This window comes from Lycium ferocissimum, chromosome 6, assembly GCF_029784015.1.
Source record: "Lycium ferocissimum isolate CSIRO_LF1 chromosome 6, AGI_CSIRO_Lferr_CH_V1, whole genome shotgun sequence".
Lineage (NCBI taxonomy): Eukaryota > Viridiplantae > Streptophyta > Magnoliopsida > Solanales > Solanaceae > Lycium > Lycium ferocissimum.
Genome location: NC_081347.1, coordinates 11,497,025 through 11,509,782, shown reverse-complemented (window position 1 = coordinate 11,509,782; position 12,758 = coordinate 11,497,025). Strand labels below are relative to the sequence as shown.

The 12,758-nt window shown below is 33.8% G+C and overlaps 1 protein-coding gene, 1 long non-coding RNA gene and 1 pseudogene across 2 annotated transcripts; 1 reads left to right on the top strand and 2 right to left on the bottom strand.

Annotated features, from left to right (window-relative positions):
* Positions 1-378: 378 nt before the first annotated feature.
* Positions 379-936, bottom strand: LOC132061100 (uncharacterized). Its single transcript, XM_059453971.1, has one exon. It carries the CDS (start codon positions 934-936, stop codon positions 379-381), a length of 558 nt encoding a protein of 185 aa, XP_059309954.1.
* A 1,514-nt stretch (positions 937-2,450) lies between these two features.
* On the bottom strand, positions 2,451-5,965 carry LOC132059324 (disease resistance protein RPP13-like; annotated as a pseudogene).
* A 3,192-nt stretch (positions 5,966-9,157) lies between these two features.
* On the top strand, positions 9,158-10,938 carry LOC132059325 (uncharacterized). Its single transcript, XR_009415541.1, has 2 exons — positions 9,158-10,188; positions 10,679-10,938. It is a non-coding gene; the product is annotated as an uncharacterized LOC132059325 (long non-coding RNA).
* Positions 10,939-12,758: the final 1,820 nt, after the last annotated feature.

The following is a 12,758-nucleotide window of genomic DNA, read 5'->3' as shown; positions in this document are numbered from 1 at the left end:
CAGAAATACCAAAAAAATGTGCAACTTCAGCAAACTATTTCTGTCCAAAATTTCCAGTTTTAGATCAAGCTTCGTGATTGCTGCAAGTTAGTGAGTGAAAATCAACTTGTTTGTTGCTGAAGATGTACTGAGTTTGGCACTGGAGTTTGTCTAGGGAATTTAGTCGCTATTTTGATTTAGGCTAAAAGGCTTCTCTGCCTTGAGTTCCTTATGAGCATCCTGTTGAACTTTAGCAGGTGCTTTCTTCTTCCTGAACTTGTTGGCCTTCACTTTAAGTCCTTTACCAACTCCTTGACCCATGAGGTTAATAGAATGACTTCCTTGTTTCTTAAGTCTTGATTCCTCCCGAGTAAGTATACTGGACAATTCACTAACATCCTACTTATCCTTAATAGTGTTATAGTTAATTTGGAATGGTCCATACTCAGGAGGCAATGAATTCAGAATAAACTGAACCAAGAAGGAGTCATCCACTTTCATCCCCAAGGTCCGAAGTCTTGCTGCAATGTTAGTCATCTCGATGATATGATTTTGCATGCTACACGACCCATCAAACTTCATGGTCGTAAGTTCAGCCATTAGTGTACCAGTGAGAGACTTATTAGCAGAACGAAAATGTTCTTCCACAAACTTCAGGTATTCCCTGGCACTTTCTGTCTGTGGAATAGTACTCTTAATGTTGTTGGCAATAGTCATTCGCATAAACATAAGGCTCAATCTGTTAGAGCGTTCCCATGCTTTATGGAAAGACTTCTCATCCTCACTGCTCGTATCAGTAATAGCAGCAGGTTTTTCTTTCAGCAGAGCCAAGTCAAGATCCATCACACCTAAGTGGAACTGGACTTGTTCATGCCACTCAGAGAAGTTCAATCCATTGAACACAGTAACAGATGAAGCAAGCGAATGAAGAGGAATAGCTGCAAAATAGATATACATGCTCATAAATTAGAAAATAATGTGGATTCAGCAAAACAATAAAAGTATATCGTAATTCTCCTTTAGGTGATACTACGACATACTATCATAATTTAAATGTCATTTTCAACTTTAACATGCAATTAAATATTTTCAATCAAACATATACGACATCTTTGGATATACAATATATATTTGATTAAATAATATTAATTTACCTCATTATGTTCACTAGTCATAGAATAATTGATTCACCTTTGGTCAAATCCTTAAGTTCTAGCAATAGTGAAAGTCAATTTATCCATTTATTTTCAATAATAGGCATTTCATTAGTTTAATGGATAAACGACAATTTTTATGCATGCATATTTTTCTTAAACATACTAGTTCGGCCACTTTGGTGACTAACAAACTATATTAACATAAATGCACACATAAAACAATATCATAAAGTTTCATGCACGTGAATACTTTAAACATTCTAGTTTGGTCACTTTGGTGACTAACAAACTATAAAAACATAATATGTGCATAAAATAAATATGAATATATAATGTATGTGTATATCAAACATTCTAGTTTGGCCACTTTGGTGACTAACAAACTACATAAATTTTAAACACATACAACAGCCAGCACTTTTCATTATTGCACTGATGTAAGAACCAAACCAGGCAGTACTTTAAGTGGGATTTACATGCAATTGTCAAAGTTCATACATTCCAGAATGCAACACCAATCACTTTAATGGCCTATAATACTTAAGTAGCAAGAAAACTAATATTATAGCCCAAAATCACATTAGCCGAAGATTTAAAATAAATAAAATTTTATTTCAAGGACCATTAAAGATTCACAATAGTGCAAGATACGGGCTACAATTACATAAAATTGGCAGAAACCTATAAACCATAATTAACTTGGTTCTTTCATTACGGCATTGGCTTCAAAACGTAGACAATTTAAATGAAACTAAAAACCTAGAATAGATCAATCCATACAGTATCTATAAAAAGTCAAAGTCCATTATTTTAGGTGAAACTCAAAACATTCTATTACAAGATTGAAACAAGTGCTTTCCTTTCTTTCTTTGTAAATAGTGTTTCAAGCTACTAAATTATCAGCCCCAAACAGAAATTAATAGGTAAAGACAAAAACTATTTTACTGTATAAAGACGGTGAAGTCCAAAGATTGACACATAACTGAGAGAAATAGAGAATAGCCGTGCACATTGATATTCTCACATAACTACGGTATCATAATTAACTTCATAGCCAATCAATAACTAAATAACAGGGGAAGTTTAATAAATCTCAACATATTAGTCATAGATAACAATATCTGAATCATCTTCCCATGCTGAGTCATAATCCTCAACAAATACATAACCCGTAATGGAAACATCTAAGAATCTCTACCAGACAGACCCCACATGATAAGTAAAGTCTAAGAATTAAAAAGCATAAGCTAGATGAAGGATCTGCATTTAAGCAGTAAAAGAGAGTAAAGGAAACCATTTTTGCAGAACAATTAATTAAAACATCACAAAATCATTCTTGCATAGAATCCCAGAAACAATTCTATTCAAACCAATTCCACACACTCAATAAAACCCAAAACAAAAGGAAATTAAACACTCAAAAACCAAAGCAAAATATTCAAGTTTGAGATAAGCTCTCATTGACAACCCTGAAATCTAATGCTTCTACAATGTGAATGTCTTCAAGTGGTTCGCAACAGTACCCGCATCTGCCATTTTATTTTCCACTAACAGCTAGTTGCTTCTCCTGTTTCACCCAAATTGTAAGACATAAATAATAATTAGTATTCAATAAAAGACAACAGATTTATCAATTACCTAAATTAAAGAGTAATTATAATGTTCACTTAATGGTGAGAGTCATTTTCTATAGAATTATATTTAACTTCATATTAGTTGCTCCAACCAATACTGAAACAGTTTTAATAATTTTTAGTATTCAAATTTTCATCAAGAAACTCTCCAATGTGCTATTATTATTAATTTGTAATTGTAAGATATATGTTTTTGAAGTTATTTTCATTCACCTACTAAACACCAACAAACATTTTTTAGGAAAGTATACCCATGAAAATCAAAATAATTACTTTTGTCATACAAGACAAAATCTCAGCCATAATTAATTTACTTATAGCCAATTATTTGTAATTGACTTTTATTAGTAAGTTTGTGATGTAAGAAAAAAATATATTAATAAGCCTAATACTAAGAGGTGTGCGGCAGAATGAGTAAAAGCAATCAAAGAAATGGTGATTAGGGATTGGGATTTGTTACCTCTGCTATTATGAAAGACGCCGAAATAGGATATCATATCTCTTCAACCTCTCCACGTCTTTCATTCTCTCTGGAATCTCCTTTAGCTTTGGACAGCGATAGATACCAAGACCTTTAATCAGAGGCATTGCACTTGTGCCTAAATCCCATCTTTCTAGGTTTGGAAGATATTCAAGACGAAGGAACTCCAGTTGACTGAAGCTGTTATCACTGCAGGTAATTTCTTTTCCAGAATAAGCTCTTATTAATAATTGGAGATCCCTTAGGTTTGGCAACATTCCCAGAATAGGCATCGGATCTTCCATGAGTTTTGAGTACAAAGGATCATCATTGTGATTGAATTTGGAAATGGGTTTGACGGGGGCAGTTTTTCTATTCTCCCATCTAACCTCAATTTCTGGAGCTTTTGACAAGAACTAAGAAATTCTAGGGCTGGGAATGATTCACCATCTGTACACCCACAATTCGAGAGTGCTAAGGCTTTTCAAGCTGCTAATGTTGTTTAGGGAGTAAGATTTCTTAATACCATCCATGCTTAATTCTCGAAGATTGACTAAATCAACAGGGTTAACATCTCGCCACTGATCACAACAAATGCCTCTAAGAACTTGAAGACTTGTGAGTTTGTTTATATGTTGCAGAGGTTCTGAATATGGAACGACTAAATGTCTTAGATTTACTAGGTTAGCTATCTCAGGAGGTAGTCGGCATGTCCTTTCATTCAAGGACTGGAGTGTCAGTAAATTCTTGAGGTTGCCTATGGAGGAGGGGATATCACAATAACCTGTAAAGCCTAAGTATCTGAGGCTGTACAAACTTCCTATGGCATCTGGTAGTGTAAATCTGTCAGAACCAATCTCCAAGTATAGCACATATAAATGTTGGAACATATTGCGGAACTTTATCCTATCCAGCTTAAGACCTTCTTGATCAAAGAATGTAACTGACCTTAACTTCAATTTGGAAAAATCAAGAGTGAGGTACCTTTCTCCTTGACCATAGATGGTATGTCTACGACATGAGGAGGATATGGACTGCTTTCTCGGACCATAAGTGTCAAAGAAGTTTACCTCCAATGCCTTTTGTATGGCAAGATCCCGAAGTAGATCATGAATCCTACATTCAGTAACTTCTTCCCAATATGTAGCTGCCACTTGAACCAAGCTTCGCCTTATCAGCTCATTCAGGAAGTCTTGAGCTACATCCTCCATTCTTTCTTCTCCTCTTGGTATCAATCCATCGGCCATCCACAACCACATTAGGTTTTTAGCATCAATCCCACGATCTTCTGGAAAAATACCAAAGTAAAGAAAACAGTGTTTGAGCACAGTTGGCAAATCATTGTAGCTCAGTGATAGTATGTCCGAGATTGCAATGAAGTCATCTTTCACACGTTTCCAAAGGTGTTCCTTCACCCTTTCCCATTCTTCTAGCCCCCTTTTATGTGAAAGAAGCCCGCTTAGTGCAGCAATTGCAAGAGGTAAGCCTCCACATTTGCCCACCATATCCCTAGCTAGCGTTTCCATTGCTGGGATCATTGCCTCAACGTCGAGTAGTTTCCTGCGAAAGAGGTCCCAACTTTCTTCTTCTGTTAGGAAACGAAGGTTATGGGGAAGACCGTTGTCATCTGCTCTTTTGGCCACATCCGCATTGCGCGTGGTAATAATAACTCTGCTTCCATTATTGCTATCTGGGAGTGCTCTTTCCAGACTTTGCCATGCTTCTCTCTGCCATACATCATCGACCACCACAAGGTATTTTTTCTCTTTCAGTAGATCCTGAAGGTGCTCTTCTAGATCTGTGATCGTCATCTTTTCCAGTAGATCTAGAGTTTCCCTGTCACGTCCTTGGATGGATTTGATGATAATCTTAAGGAGATCCATGGTGTTATACTGTTGAGAAACACATACCCAAGCACGTGCATCGAAGATATCGGTTAGGCTAGGGGAGTGGTAGAGATGTTTTGCAAGAGTAGTCTTGCCTAACCCGCCCATGCCATAAATGGAGATGACGGTTCGGCGTGGCTCTGCTTTGACAAGTTCAGCAAGCAATCTGTCTACGACATCCTCAAAGCCAACAAAAATCTGATCCTGCTTATCCATATAGGAGGTAGTTCTCCTCAAGCCAGATCTCTGATTGTTTGGCCTATAATTATTTGGCCCTTCTCCTGCAATATTATCGATATTTCTGATACCATAAGTCTCTCGTTTGCGAGAGATATCCATGATTCGCTGCTTGAGTGATTGAATCTCCTTGCTGACGTTGTAGAATTTGGCCTCCTTCCTACATACGCAAGCGCAAGCCTTAAGACGACTAGCAAATCCTCTCTCATCACCTTTACCAGCCTCGAAACTGTAAGTCTCCAGTATAGCGACAGCGTCATTAGCAAAATTGTTAATTTCAAACACCCATTGTTGAACTCTTTGATCTCCAACTTGCTTTTCTTCTGCATCTTTGAGGAAAGACTGCATGACGAGAAGCTCATCTCGCAGCCACTGCACTTCCTCTCTCAGACTTAAACGCAGGTTAACTTCCTGTATGATGAAATCACCCAGTTTCTGAACTGCAAATGACACAAAGGCATCAACCATTTTCAAGAGTCTTGATATTTAGTATACTCAGAGCTGGAAAAAAAGGGGCTGTATGGAAAAATTGGAAGAAAGCTGGAGAAAGAGAAACAGTAGAGATAAAACTAAGATCAAGTTGAAGAAACTGAAGCTGTTGATTGTGAGTTTGATAAGAGATAAATACTGTTTTTGTGTTAATGAATTGAGTGTTTAAGATGGTCCATTTATAATGTGATTAAAGCATAAAAAATCCGACAGATGAACATGGGGCTTGTGGAAAATATATGTGGGGAAAAGTTAAAAGTAACAATAATATACAATGGTCCACCACCTAATAATTCTGTACAATGGTCCACCACCTAATAATTCTGTTTGGACAATAATGGGGAAAATGATAAAGAAAAATTAGAGCAATGAAAGTGAAATGTGTACCATTTGACACATTCAGAAAAAAGAAATATACGATAAAGATGGTATTGATGATAAGAGTTGATGTAATGGCAAAGCTATCAGGAATCATCGATCAGTTGGCATTGCTCTAGTCTGTTGATGAAGAGAAAATTTGTATTTAATAAATAATAAATAAAATAAATATATAAAAGACAATATGAATTGTGTATCTATATAAAAATCACCAATATAAATATTTTATTTAAAAAATAAATAATAAAATTACTTTTTTCCCAATGAAAAAAAGTACTCACAAGAATTGTAAACAAAAAATTAAAGCAGGTGATTTGATTTGCTGTTTTGGAAAGATGGTATTGTGCTTTTGGGTTTTGTCTTTATCTGGGTGTTTTTCTTTTTCTTTTCTTTTTTCCAATTTCGTGCTTCAGTTACAGGGATTTCAATTTAGTTTTCGTGTAATATACTTATTCGTGAGTTAATCCAAAGCTGTATTTGAGATCAATTAAGCAATCTCAAGCATTATTATTGAAAGCTAGGAGATTTGATTAGCAGATTTGGGATGCATTGTGACTTTTTGGCTTTTATCACAATCAGGACGTTCATGTAAATTCTAATTTCTTGCTTCAACTGCAGATTATTTATGTAAATTAAGGACTACCAATGAAGTAAGTGTAAGGCTGTCTTTGAAGTTCAAACATTTTCTGTCGTGATTTCCACTTTGAATTTCTGCAAAAGCTTCTGCCATGGTCCATATTTAACTCTGTCTCTTTATCCTAACAGTAAGTCTTTTTTATTATAAGTTCTAATTCCGATTAAAATCCTAACCGGTTGCAGTTTTCAGGTTTGAAACTGATACAACTTCTCACACGTTCCCCACTCTTTTTTTTTTTTTTTTAAACTTTGATTCTTCTGAACTTTTCACTTTTCATATGTTTTTTCCAAACTTTGAAATCACATTCTGTATCTAACCAAATTAATATGCTAACCGGCTTTATCATAACCATATATTGATACAAGATTCTATCCAAAGTTACCATTTCAGTTTTATATAGTTCTTCAGAAAGGGTGAGAAGTCACAAGAATGTAACTGCTGCAGATTAACAGTTTCTTCCCTATTTGTGATAGTGGTAGATTTAGGGCAGACAAATTTGAGGCAGATACAACAACAAATGGTGAGTTATCGCAATTGCATAATGACGCAAACGGAGGAGGAGTTACCATTGTTTCTCGAAATACTCTCAAATCCTTGAAGGTTCTGCTTTTGATCCATTTCAATCTGTTCCTGAAATATTACAAAATGGAGGTAAGAATCCTTAGAGGTAGACTCTGTTTGATTACCGTTTTTGTGCTTTTCTTTACCTTGAGTTAAGTTCTGGATGAGAAGATACTGATATATTAGAGAAGTTGTATAGAGGTTTGTTGTTGATGATTATTAATCTCTTTTTCTGAATGAGTTTCTTATCTCTGGTGAAAAAATAAGTTTCTTATCTCTAGGTTTGTTTCTTTGCACATTGTCACTTTTACATAGTGCAGTGGGGTTGGATGGGTTTTTCTAGAGAAATAGTACAACAAATTGGGCTAAATCAAATAAGAGTTAGGCGGGAACTTCATATTCTTAACCTGACATTATCCTTTATTCTTTTAGCTTTTCGATTTAATTAATGGTAGAAGACAAAACACAAACCATGGTTTCATTTTTTTCTGTCTAAAATTAAAAATTCATTTTTGCATAAATTGAGGATACATTTTTGATCATATAGACTATATCTTTCCATGGTCTAATGCTTATTTAGATTAACCAATTGTATAAATTCTACAATAAGATTTTGAAGCATCTGCATCTCTGATCAGCTGTTGCTTCTTCCAGTGCAGACCTGCAGGATGCAGACAGCTAAATTCAAACTAGAGGTAGAGTCTCTGACCGCATGAATAAGCGCTCAGGCGTGTGACAAAACTTAATATGCATTTTTTTAGGCTCAAAGTTTGGCACAAGGAGGAACTTTTAATACCTCTGTTTCTTTGGGCAGTTTATACATATTGAATACATTGATTAAAAGTCTTCTTTTTTACAAAGGAAAAATCTAACTCTTTTAGAGGCATTTTTTTTTATATACTTTGCATTTATATATAATGAGATTAATTAAGATGTGTGTTGTAGACACTATCGTTGGTTCATCTACGCTTGAGGTATTAGATTCTTTGGCTTTTTATCTTAGTAATTTTCTAGGAAACATTTTTGAATAAGACACCTACTCAGCGTCAACAGAGATAGTCTTGATAGATTGCTGAGAGATGCATCTTTGCATATACAGTATAAGACACGGTTGTCGGGAATCATTTGATTCTTTACTTATTTGAGGCAGAATAGAATCTACATTAAAAAGCATTCTAGCAGGTTGTCCAGGATTAGATTGCCCAGATAGTGGAGACAACACGACAAAACATATATTTGGTGAAGTAGTACTAATATGCGGAAGCAATGGGTGATGATCTCCAAAGGCTATAACTTGATGGCAACAGATTGCAGGGCAGATTGACATATGGAGTTATAACAAAAATATGGACGGAGGATCAAAAAAGCAAGAGATGGTTAGTGTTCTCTTCTGGTCTTTTACTGTACATGAAATTGTAATCTGCTGGACATATTCTTTCTATTTTCATTAACTGGGATTGTGGTTTCTGTCTTTGCAAAATTTTTGCCTTTTTGAAAGTAAATCCTAAAATTGACAAGAAAGTTATGCTCATTTCCTTTTGAAAATTTTAGCACGACTGTCCTTTTAAAATAGTATTATAATTAACTCTCTTCTAATGACATTTTACCCCAAGCAAATGGCTGAATTTGATGCATCTGTTGAATTAGATAATGGTGAAGTAGCCCGGATAAAAAAAGTAGCCAAGCAAACTGAGCAGAAGAAAGTCAAATATGACTAGGTGTAGAATAAAGAAGAAGACCTACCTGTATGCACTATACTTTTGTTATCTATTCTCTGGATTTAATATTATTGATTGAAAAATCTTTTTTCTATTGGGGACATCAGCTATTCATGTGTGCTATAACAAGGCCTTTTGAAAGTGCTAACGGATGTAGAGTCTCTAGCATTCTCTGTCGTGCTTCTAGGCCAATAATTTCAGTGAGTGAATGCTTTCTTTTCTTATTTTCAGTAAATGTCAGAAATTATCTATTTATATTTTTTGTAATGAAAAATTATCCAGTTCTTCTCTACTCCAAGTATGCAAAAAGACATTAAGTTCATTCGCTTTAGCATGGACAACTCCTAGATGTGCATTTTTCTACAGCTATTGCTTTGGTGTTTATGCTTACATGTTCTGGTGGTTTTCTATTTCGTGTATCTTATGCCTCCCGAGGAAATTTATGATTTGCTAATAGAATTTTTTTTTTTTTTAAGGTTTTCTAATAAAATCTTCATACTGCTGCACGATATTGAACCGATATTCCAGCGTAGGTGTTCATTATCTCTCTCACATTGCACCTTGAATTTGTGCTGATGCATTCTCTCTGTATTGTTCATAATCCAACAAATTACTTCTTTCTTTTTCTTTTTTTTTTCTGTGCCCACCACCTTACGATTTCAGCTTGAAAGATTTGGTTTCTTTGTATAATCTATATTGCATTTTTCCTAGCTGCTGTTATTTAGTATGCAAGCATTTAATCAATATTGACATGATTTTTGGATCTACTTCGACCGTGCTCTCTAAGCCAAATTTTCAATTTGCTTAACCTAAGATGAATATTTAGCTGGCTGCTCAGGCCTGAAAGCTCCAGAGGTATAATTTTTAGAATTTCAAACTAATCTTTTGGAAAAGGTGCTTTTATATTCTCTCAAAATGGACTCTGTACTATGATTGTTTTGACAATTTAATATTGACTGCCTTGATGGTTAAGCCTCTTGGAACTTGTGAGCAGTTGAAGTGAAGTGCAAAATTGAGTTGATTTTTCGTTGTCAATCGAAAAGAATTTGAAGGTTCGTTCCCGTTATTACTTCTCTACTTCAATATTTTACATGAATCAATGTTTTATTGAAAAATCATTTAAAATGGTAAATATTTTGATGTTTTATAGTTTATTGTAAGGAAATAATTGTCAAAAGTTACTTTGATGGCTGAGTTCTTTTTCAGATTTGTTTAAATAAATTTCAGTTCATGATTTTCGTTTTCTTCAGAATGCATGTCGGCATGTCATTACTGTTAGAAATTATTAGTTTCTACTGATGATTTACTACTTTTCCAGTGCTTAATTAAGAATTGGGCTACCGTAACCACCATTCTTGTTTGGACATTGAACGTTAGGAAGGCATTTCGGTCAAGAGTTGCTAAGATCTATATGTTACTGGCAACTTATTATTATCAAAGTTCTACTAAACAAGGGAAATTTATCAATCATCCTGTCTCTGTTCTTTTTCTTTTTGTCACCCTTTCAGCTAAGTGACTATTTGTAATGGTTTATCACTGCAGTGCTTTTCCCAAATTAATATGTACCTAAATCCTGTCCTCAGTGGAAATGATGCACCACATTCAGGAGAGTGGTGTCCAAAGACAGGAGGTTGCAGTTCTCCAAACTTTTTGTTTAGTATCTAGAATGTTATATTCTTCTAATGTCTTCTCTTTGTTCCTGTTTCCACTACTGAAACCTGAGTTTTTGACATTGTATTATCTTATTCATTATGTCCTTTGTTACTTTATGCAATCAAGGTAAATTCAAGCCCCTTTGAAGAGCATCAGAATGATTGAATTCAAGCACCATCAAAATTAGAATCTTTCATGGGTTCCAAAGAGTAAACAAAATTCTGTAAAGAAGAGGATAGTCATTAACACCTGAAGGTGTTTCTTGATTCAACTTGGACTAATCGGTGTGCCTAAAGGTTTATATTGTTATAGAAATTTTCAGTCAATTAATAAAGTTCTGCTTGCATCAAAATATAGTTGTAGCCATCTTAAGACTTACTCCACTCACGCAGTTCTCTTCAAATTATGAATTCATGAAGCAAAATCAAATACCAATAACTTTCATTAAGCCACTTCCCTGAAACAAAAACAATTTAAATCTTTGTATATAAATTCTATACTAGGGGTGGCTATTAAAACTGAACAATCGGACTAGATCGAATTAATTCAGTTCTTCGGTCCGGTTTCGAATTTTAACTTTTTGAAAGTTCGATCTTCTATTTAGTATTCGGGTTTAAAGTCTTGGTATTTCGATTCTTCGATAAAATTGAAATACCAAATTGAGTCTACATGTGGTAATGCCTTAATATTGTGGGGATCACTATATACGGTAAATGTTAATTGTCTAAAAAGTCTGAACATTAATGGTCCTCTTCATTTTGAGTCTTTATACCAATAAACCTAATAATTTTATAAGAATATTAATAAATAATTAGATTACATTAATAAAGTTAAACAAATTAACACTATACCTAAAATTGTAGCCCACGAAAGAAGAAAACTCTTGGAGATTTAAATTTTGAAACAAATAAAGAGGGAAGAATATGCAAAGGAACAAATGAGTGGAACATATTTAAATAATTAAATGTAGAGTAAACTTAATGAATGCTCCATTGTAAACGAAAAATGATCTAAAGTTGTGTAAATTTATCTAAATGTATAAGGCAAATAATGTAAAATGTAATCAAATGAAGGACTAAAGAAATCCACAAAAAGGTTCATTATACACTTATAAAGGCCCACAATGAGTGGCCTTAAAAAAATATGAGGCCACGTGTAGTAGCTTCACAACTTCAAAAGATGGAAATTCCAATAATAATCCTCTGAGGACTACAAAAATGTGTTATCCTCCCTTATTAATAAACTAGTCTCATGAGACCCGTGCTAAGCCCGGGCTCAACTTTAGATATAAAAAGTAATATTTGAATTAAAGAAGTATAATTTATGTTGGTAATAATTAAACTTCAAATAAGTATATTTTCAATATATAAAAGCAAAATTTTTATTTCACTCCTTTAATATCTTAACTTTCATTTTGATGAAATTATTTACTTCAAATTAAATGCGAAGCCATAATTTGAAATATATGAGTTTCGAATCCTAATTTTTTAAGTTATTTAGTTCTAAATTAATAATTTATACAAAATAAACTTTTAAGACAAATACAAAATTTGAACCAAAGTGCTGCCGAATCCGATCAAATCGGTAGCTGCCACTCTAATTTCGCCCTACTTCAAACTCATTTTGTGTTTAAAAGATTAATTTTAGTTAATCAAACAAGATATTTTAAAGATAATCCGATCTTGACTGATAATATTGTCTTCATTTTCGACATTATATGGCATCATTTAATAATTTTTAAAACTATCTGAAAATTATTTTTGTACTAATAATCTTGGTAAACACATATGAGCTCATTAAAGTATAAATATAAAGTAAAAGAAATATCCACATATGAGTAAAAGAATTTTCAGAAATTCTTAAATTTCATAATACAAATATAAAGTAAAAGAAATACTTACATTTAAAAATCTATAATAAGCAACAAATGAAAAAGAAGAAAACAAATAGCAACAAGAAGCAAGAATAT